The following is an 8,517-nucleotide window of genomic DNA, read 5'->3' on the forward strand; positions in this document are numbered from 1 at the left end:
TATACACCTTACACAGGTAAGTTATGTATACACCTTACACAGGTAAGTTATGTTTACACCTTACACAGGTAAGTTAGGTATACACCTTACACAGGTAAGTTATGTATACACCTTACACAGGTAAGTTATATATACACCTTACACAGGTAAGTTATTTGCAGCCCATTTGTTAGCTACGTATACACTGAAAAAGAATGTCTATTTGTTAATAACTTCCTCCTACTAATGAACTTTAAATCTGTAATAAACAATGTAATTTTGTGGTGTTATCTCCCTTGTATTGTAGAGGATTTATCCTGCATTAAGCCTGGTAAAATACTTCACATACCTATTGCAGTTCAGTAGAAATGGCAACAGATGCTATTTCATTGTCCTGTATTAAGCCCACCCCCTACTTTAAGTCAGAGATAATATGTTGGCCCCCTGGGCTTATTGAAGGATAAATATGGTGAGTGATTTATCTCCCCTTAATCAACGAGTTCAGATATCTTTCAGACACAAGACTTCTGTGACTACCACTAACTCATGGCCAAAACAGAGTCTGAGTCAGGGTGGTTCACTCCATGTGTTTCTTACCAGTGATCTTCCAACCAGCATATAAAATTGTGTCTGTTTACAGGACACCGACCTGGAACATGGCCCCAAACCTCGACAAACAATACCTGTTAAAGATAACCAAGCAGATGGAGCCCATACACCAGAAATTTACTGACGTGTTACAACAGAAACGACTTCAGACGCTTCAGTCTGTGGATGACCTGGTGGAAAAGGTATAGAGGTCACAGAGAATGTCTCTAGCTACTTGTTAATGCTTGTTTAAACATCATTTACTAGTGAAACATGGCAGATGTAGAGCAATGAAGAAACTTGTGATATCTTCCCTAGTAGGCGAGCAAAGTTGATTACTGTGTAACTTTGAAATATCACAGGTAAGTTATTCCAAGTGTGATTGGATTCACAAAAACATAATGGAAATATTTAATTTACAAATTTAGTCATGTAATATGCAAAAAATATGTTCAAACATATATTGAAAATTTAATTTACATGGATGTATTGTGTGTTGTGTTGTGATAGGTATATACCGAGCTGTGTTGTGTTGTGATAGGTATATACCGAGCTGTGTTGTGATAGGTATATACCGAGCTGTGTTGTGTTGTGATAGGTATATACCGAGCTGTGTTGTGATAGGTATATACCGAGCTGTGTTGTGTTGTGATAGGTATATACCGAGCTGTGTTGTGATAGGTATATACCGAGCTGTGTTGTGTTGTGATAGGTATATACCGAGCTGTGTTGTGATAGGTATATACCGAGCTGTGTTGTGTTGTGATAGGTATATACCGAGCTGTGGATGCTGGGAGAACTGGACAACACCTACATCATCTACACCTCTGACCACGGCTACCACCTTGGTCAGTACGGGGTCATCAAGGGCAAGGGTTTGCCGTATGACTTTGACATCAGGGTTCCCCTGTACATCCGAGGGCCAGGGATCAAACCCAGATCCAGGTACAGAAATAGGCTCATTTTCTTGTCTTTTTATAAGATAGGTACATGCAGTTTATTATCTCTTAATTCTCTTTACTGTTTCCTCCAAATAAAAAATATGACATTTTGCCATGGTTTTTAGCGTCTGGTGTCAACACATACATGTTTACAATATTTTTTTCAGAATCAGGAGTCCTAGACTTTAAGATAAATATTCAGTTTGGAGCTAGCTTGGTTAGAGAGCTAGCAAGTTTGTTCAAATGGAATATCTTGAACCAGAAATAACAAGGATCAAAGTAAAGATGTAAAAGAGTGTTTATCGATAAACTCAACAGGGTTTTGATTTAGAAGCTGTATATATAGCTAGGGTCTCTGCTCCTTGATAGGGTTTTGATTAAGAAGCTATATATAGCTAGGGTCTCTGCTCCTTGACAGGGTTTTGATTTAGAAGCTGTATATAGCTAGGGTATCTGCTCCTTGACAGGGTTTTGATTTAGAAGCTGTATATAGCTAGGGTATCTGCTCCTTGACAGGGTTTTGATTTAGAAGCTGTATATAGCTAGGGTATCTGCTCCTTGACAGGGTTTTGATTTAGAAGCTGTATATAGCTAGGGTATCTGCTCCTTGACAGGGTTTTGATTTAGAAGCTGTATATAGCTAGGGTATCTGCTCCTTGACAGGGTTTTGATTTAGAAGCTATATATAGCTAGGGTCTCTACTCCTTGACAGGGTTTTGATTTAGAAACTATATATAGCTAGGGTCTCTGCTCCTTGACAGGGTTTTGATAAAGAAGCTATATGAAGCTAGGATCTCTGCTCCTTGACAGAGTTTTGATGAAGAAGCTATATGTAGCTAGGGTCTCTGCTCCTTGATAGGGTTTTGATAAAGAAGCTATATGTAGCTGGGGTCTCTGCTCCTTGACAGAGTTTTGATAAAGAAGCTATATGTAGCTAGGGTCTCTGCTCCTTGACAGAGTTTTGATTAAGAAGCTATATGTAGCTAGGGTCTCTGCTCCTTGATAGGGTTTTGATAAAGAAGCTATATATAGCTAGGGTCTCTGCTCCTTGACAGAGTTTTGATTAAGAAGCTATATATATAGCTAGGGTCTCTGCTCCTTGAATTCAATAACATTGTATGAGTAAATGTGGAGGACCATTGAGCCTATTGTTAGTAAATGTTGAGGACCATTGAGCCTATTGTTAGTAAATGTGGAGGACCATTGAGCCTATTGTTAGTAAATGTGGAGCACCATTGAGCCTAGTGTTAGTAAATGTGGAGGACCATTGCACCTATTGTTAGTAAATGTGCAGGACCATTGAGCCTATTGTTAGTAAATGTGGAGGACCATTGAGCCTATTGTTAGTAAATGTGGAGGACCATTGCGCCTATTGTTAGTAAATGTGGAGGACCATTGCACCTGTTGTTAGTAAATGTGGAGGACCATTGAGTTTATTGTTAGTAAATGTGGAGGACTATTGAGCCTATTGTTAGTAAATGTGGAGCACCATTGAGTTTATTGTTAGTAAATGTGGAGCACCATTGAGCCTATTGTTAGTAAATGTGGAGGACCATTGAGCCTATTGTTAGTAAATGTGGAGCACCATTGGGCCTATTGTTTCCATTATTGTATTGGAATGTCACCTTGGAATATTAGAGTGTTTCCAACATCTCTGTTAAGATTATATTGTAATATTTCTAAGGATCTCTGTCAGAGTAACCTATTTTATTTCTCAGGGTATCCAATGTGGTGATGAATGTTGACCTGGCACCCACCATCCTGGACATGGCCGGAGTACCAATCCCCGATCACATGGATGGACGGTCCATCCTTAAACTCATCAAGTCCTACAAAGACTCCACAAGGTAAATTATTAGGTCACAGTAGGTCACATGACCCACCAACTCAAGGTCATAGGTCACAAACTTTGAATTCACATTCTTTTTGAAGATTTGATCATTCAGTCCGCATTATTTACATTGATTTGCTGTTAAATACTACATTCTGTCTTGTAATGTGGTGAACCTGTTTCAGAAAAAACAATTGTTTTACAGCGACAAAGATACTAGGTAGAGACTAACAAGATTATGGAGTACGAGGTTATTGATTGACTCCAATGGATAAGCTTACACTAGACATGTATAGTTTAAACGCAGTACAGATCCACTACATATACACCTAGACCATCCTAACGTAGTGCATTCCTTAAATAGAAATAATCGACTGTTGGTGAAGATGTAATGTCACTCAATGACTGGTCCGTCACAGAGGTGGTTTGATCATTGTTAGATAGGAAGTGGACATGAAGAAGGGTGAAAATGTGGAGGAAATGGAGGAAACTTTACAGGTTGTGCGTGTTGTTTCAGTGTGGACGATAAAGAATTTGTCCAGATGAAGAAACCTTGGCGGGACACAGTCTTACTGGAGAGAGGGTGAGTGGAATCAACTTTCTTGTTTAAAGTTTCATAGTTACATGTAGTTATGTTACTTTGACTTAGTGCAATTTTCTCACTTGTGAAATTCGTGAACAAAGAATCTTCTGCTCATCGTTTATATATTGGATTTTCCCCACAATTCATGATGACCAGACTAAATGTTAATAAAACATTAAAAATCAGGTTTACTTTAGTAATAATATCATTTGTGAAAGAAGCTAGCATGTCCGTTTCCTTTAATTATATATTTTTTACTGAGCCTCGATACTTCGGGCGATCGTTCGGGAGGGCGGGCATACATTAGTTTCCGCTCAATAACTTGAATAATTTTGAATGGATTCATTTCAAACTTGGTAGGAAGGTTCATTGCCATGAAAGCTCGCACAAGTTCGATAACCAAATTTATTTGCCAGTTATTTACGCAGTTATGGCCCTTTGTAGAATTGCCAAAACAGTTTCCGCTCAGTAAGTTCAGTAATTTTGAATAGATTAATTTTAAACTTCATAAGATGGTTCATTTCTATGAAAGATTGCACAAGTTTAATAACCATTATCCGCCTGTTATTAAGGGAGTTATGGCCCTTTATAGAATTGATGTAACACTTTCCGCTCAATAACTTGAGAAATTTTGAATGGATTCATTTCAAACTTCAGCCATAATTTAAAGACTTACGGCCTTTTGTAGAATTGTCGGAACATAATTTCTGGCCGATAACTTTATGCACTTTTGACCCTATGTGGCAAACTTCTCATTCAACATTTGACGGGCATATCATGTACCGCTTCGCCAAACTCTTGTTTTTCTTAATTATCTATCTCATAATCTGGTGTGGAGACGGTGTCAATAGACACTGCAGCCAATCAAGGGCTACTTTAAAGTTTATTCTACTGAAATGTTGTAGCCACGACACGGTAAAAACGAAACAGTCGATTTATTCTGACTTTTGTTATGGCTAATTCTCTGCAAAGGGAAATGACAAAATAATTACCAAAACATTTGATAAAGGAAAATCACCAAGAACAAACAGAAGATCCTGATGAAGGAGCAGAACCAGCTGTTCCTGGACAACCTCAGTAACATGGACAATATCCCTCCACAGATACTGCAGTATGCCACGCGCAAACAGCGACGCATCCTAAAACAGTGCTCCAAGTCTAAGAACAAGCCACCATGTAAAGTAGGACAGGTATAAACAGTTGTGTTAGTGTGGAGTCTAAGAACAAGCCACCATGTAAAGTAGGACAGATATAGACAGTTGTGTTAGTGTGGAGTCTAAGAACAAGCCACCATGTAAAGTAGGACAGGTATAAACAGTTGTGTTAGTGTGGAGTCTAAGAACAAGCCACCATGTAAAGTAGGACAGGTATAAACAGTTGTGTTAGTGTGGAGTCTAAGAACAAGCCACCATGTAAAGTAGGACAGGTATAAACAGTTGTGTTAGTGTGGAGTCTAAGAACAAGCCACCATGTAAAGTAGGACAGGTATAAACAGTTGTGTTAGTGTGGAGTCTAAGAACAAGCCACCATGTAAAGTAGGACAGGTATAAACAGTTGTGTTAGTGTGGAGTCTAAGAACAAGCCACCATGTAAAGTAGGACAGGTATAAACAGTTGTGTTAGTGTGGAGTCTAAGAACAAGCCACCATGTAAAGTAGGACAGGTATAAACAGTTGTGTTAGTGTGGAGTCTAAGAACAAGCCACCATGTAAAGTAGGACAGGTATAAACAGTTGTGTTAGTGTGGAGTCTAAGAACAAGCCACCATGTAAAGTAGGACAGGTATAAACAGTTGTGTTAGTGTGGAGTCTAAGAACAAGCCACCATGTAAAGTAGGACAGGTATAAACAGTTGTGTTAGTGTGGAGTCTAAGAACAAGCCACCATGTAAAGTAGGACAGGTATAAACAGTTGTGTTAGTGTGGAGTCTAAGAACAAGCCACCATGTAAAGTAGGACAGGTATAAACAGTTGTGTTAGTGTGGAGTCTAAGAACAAGCCACCATGTAAAGTAGGACAGGTATAAACAGTTGTGTTAGTGTGGAGTCTAAGAACAAGCCACCATGTAAAGTAGGACAGGTATAAACAGTTGTGTTAGTGTGGAGTCTAAGAACAAGCCACCATGTAAAGTAGGACAGGTATAAACAGTTGTGTTAGTGTGGAGTCTAAGAACAAGCCACCATGTAAAGTAGGACAGGTATAAACAGTTGTGTTAGTGTGGAGTCTAAGAACAAGCCACCATGTAAAGTAGGACAGGTATAAACAGTTGTGTTAGTGTGGAGTCTAAGAACAAGCCACCATGTAAAGTAGGACAGGTATAAACAGTTGTGTTAGTGTGGAGTCTAAGAACAAGCCACCATGTAAAGTAGGACAGGTATAAACAGTTGTGTTAGTGTGGAGTCTAAGAACAAGCCACCATGTAAAGTAGGACAGGTATAAACAGTTGTGTTAGTGTGGAGTCTAAGAACAAGCCACCATGTAAAGTAGGACAGGTATAAACAGTTGTGTTAGTGTGGAGTCTAAGAACAAGCCACCATGTAAAGTAGGACAGGTATAAACAGTTGTGTTAGTGTGGAGTCTAAGAACAAGCCACCATGTAAAGTAGGACAGGTATAAACAGTTGTGTTAGTGTGGAGTCTAAGAACAAGCCACCATGTAAAGTAGGACAGGTATAAACAGTTGTGTTAGTGTGGAGTCTAAGAACAAGCCACCATGTAAAGTAGGACAGGTATAAACAGTTGTGTTAGTGTGGAGTCTAAGAACAAGCCACCATGTAAAGTAGGACAGGTATAAACAGTTGTGTTAGTGTGGAGTCTAAGAACAAGCCACCATGTAAAGTAGGACAGGTATAAACAGTTGTGTTAGTGTGGAGTCTAAGAACAAGCCACCATGTAAAGTAGGACAGGTATAAACAGTTGTGTTAGTGTGGAGTCTAAGAACAAGCCACCATGTAAAGTAGGACAGGTATAAACAGTTGTGTTAGTGTGGAGTCTAAGAACAAGCCACCATGTAAAGTAGGACAGGTATAAACAGTTGTGTTAGTGTGGAGTCTAAGAACAAGCCACCATGTAAAGTAGGACAGGTATAAACAGTTGTGTTAGTGTGGAGTCTAAGAACAAGCCACCATGTAAAGTAGGACAGGTATAAACAGTTGTGTTAGTGTGGAGTCTAAGAACAAGCCACCATGTAAAGTAGGACAGGTATAAACAGTTGTGTTAGTGTGGAGTCTAAGAACAAGCCACCATGTAAAGTAGGACAGGTATAAACAGTTGTGTTAGTGTGGAGTCTAAGAACAAGCCACCATGTAAAGTAGGACAGGTATAAACAGTTGTGTTGGTGTGGAGTCTAAGAACAAGCCACCATGTAAAGTAGGACAGGTATAAACAGTAATGTTAGTGTGGAGTCTAAGAACAAGCCACCATGTAAAATAGGACAGGTATAAACAGTTGTGTTAGTGTGGAGTCTAAGAACAAGCCATCATGTAAAGTAGGACAGGTATAAACAGTAGTGTCAGTGTGGAGTCTAAGAACAAGCCACCACGTAAAGTAGGACAGGTATAAACAGTAGTGTTAGTGTGGAGTCTAAGAACAAGCCACCACGTAAAGTAGGACATTTGCTCATCCATAATAAAGCATTATATTAGAGTTAAACCATTTCAATAACTGCAGTATTACTTCTGTGTTGAAAATCTCAATTGGATTTCCTTAAGTTACTGTTCCTCGTCTCCCTGACCAAATTATCCAAACTTTAAACTTCAGTTGAATACATGGTATGACTCAGATACTATAAATAGATACTAATATTCATGAATCTTGGTGATAATTATTCAAAAGGTCAGAAATTTAGTCAATGAATCAAAATGATTACTGTTTAGACTGTAGAATGAGATCCTTGGTTTTATCTATAGACAGGGTTTCCAGCAGCACGTCCTTTGATCTACACCTCCCTTTAGGAATAAGATAAATTTGGAATAAGTATGATTAAATCTGTAAAGAAGTATTTGAAAAAATTGAAAAGATTTCGGTAGAATTTTTTTATTTGCAAGAACCAAACCTTTTAAGGATAATATCAGAGGAAGCTGTTCACCGCTTCCTGTCTGTACAAAAATATCATTAAATAAGAATTACTTTAAGTTATTCACCCCTGAAGAAACATTTGGACTATGTACTCTTCCAATTCAAAGGTTAGAATAGTTCATTATGAAATTTCATGGGTGAATTAGTAAAAGTTTGCTTTTTCACTTTGAGAAAACCTGATTTTCTACATCAGTTTGGTGGTTTTAAATCTAAATATCTATATATTTTCTTTGGTAATTATTTTGTATGATATTCTTCATAATGGATTTAGATTTTCTCCATAACGTCTATTTTTGAATGGTGTGACCTTGACTAGTCTATACTAGCTAGGATGTGATAATACCTGTTACTTTGACAACTTTTTACACTAGCTAGGATGTGATAATACTTGTTACTTTGACAACTTTTTACACTAGCTAGGATGTGATAATACCTGTTACTCTGACAACTTTTTACACTAGCTAGGTTGTGATAATACTTGTTACTCTGACAACTTTTTACACTAGCTAGGTTGTGATAATAC

The 8,517-nt window shown here is 38.2% G+C and overlaps 1 protein-coding gene across 5 annotated transcripts in view; it reads left to right on the forward strand.

Annotated features, from left to right (window-relative positions):
* The window catches only part of LOC110452854 (extracellular sulfatase Sulf-2-like), a 119,131-nt gene that overhangs the window by 84,537 nt on the left and 26,077 nt on the right, over window positions 1-8,517 (forward strand). For all 5 annotated transcript variants that reach the window (XM_021501572.1, XM_021501571.1, XM_021501575.1 and 2 more), the window contains 5 exons: window positions 620-770; window positions 1,337-1,512; window positions 3,227-3,355; window positions 3,857-3,922; window positions 4,932-5,112. In XM_021501572.1, coding sequence (XP_021357247.1) covers window positions 620-770; window positions 1,337-1,512; window positions 3,227-3,355; window positions 3,857-3,922; window positions 4,932-5,112 — 703 coding nt within the window. The remainder of the gene's footprint in view (window positions 1-619; window positions 771-1,336; window positions 1,513-3,226; window positions 3,356-3,856; window positions 3,923-4,931; window positions 5,113-8,517) is intronic.

The sequence above is a fragment of the Mizuhopecten yessoensis genome, unplaced genomic scaffold, assembly GCF_002113885.1.
Source record: "Mizuhopecten yessoensis strain PY_sf001 unplaced genomic scaffold, ASM211388v2 scaffold6919, whole genome shotgun sequence".
Classification (NCBI taxonomy): Eukaryota; Metazoa; Mollusca; class Bivalvia; order Pectinida; family Pectinidae; genus Mizuhopecten; species Mizuhopecten yessoensis.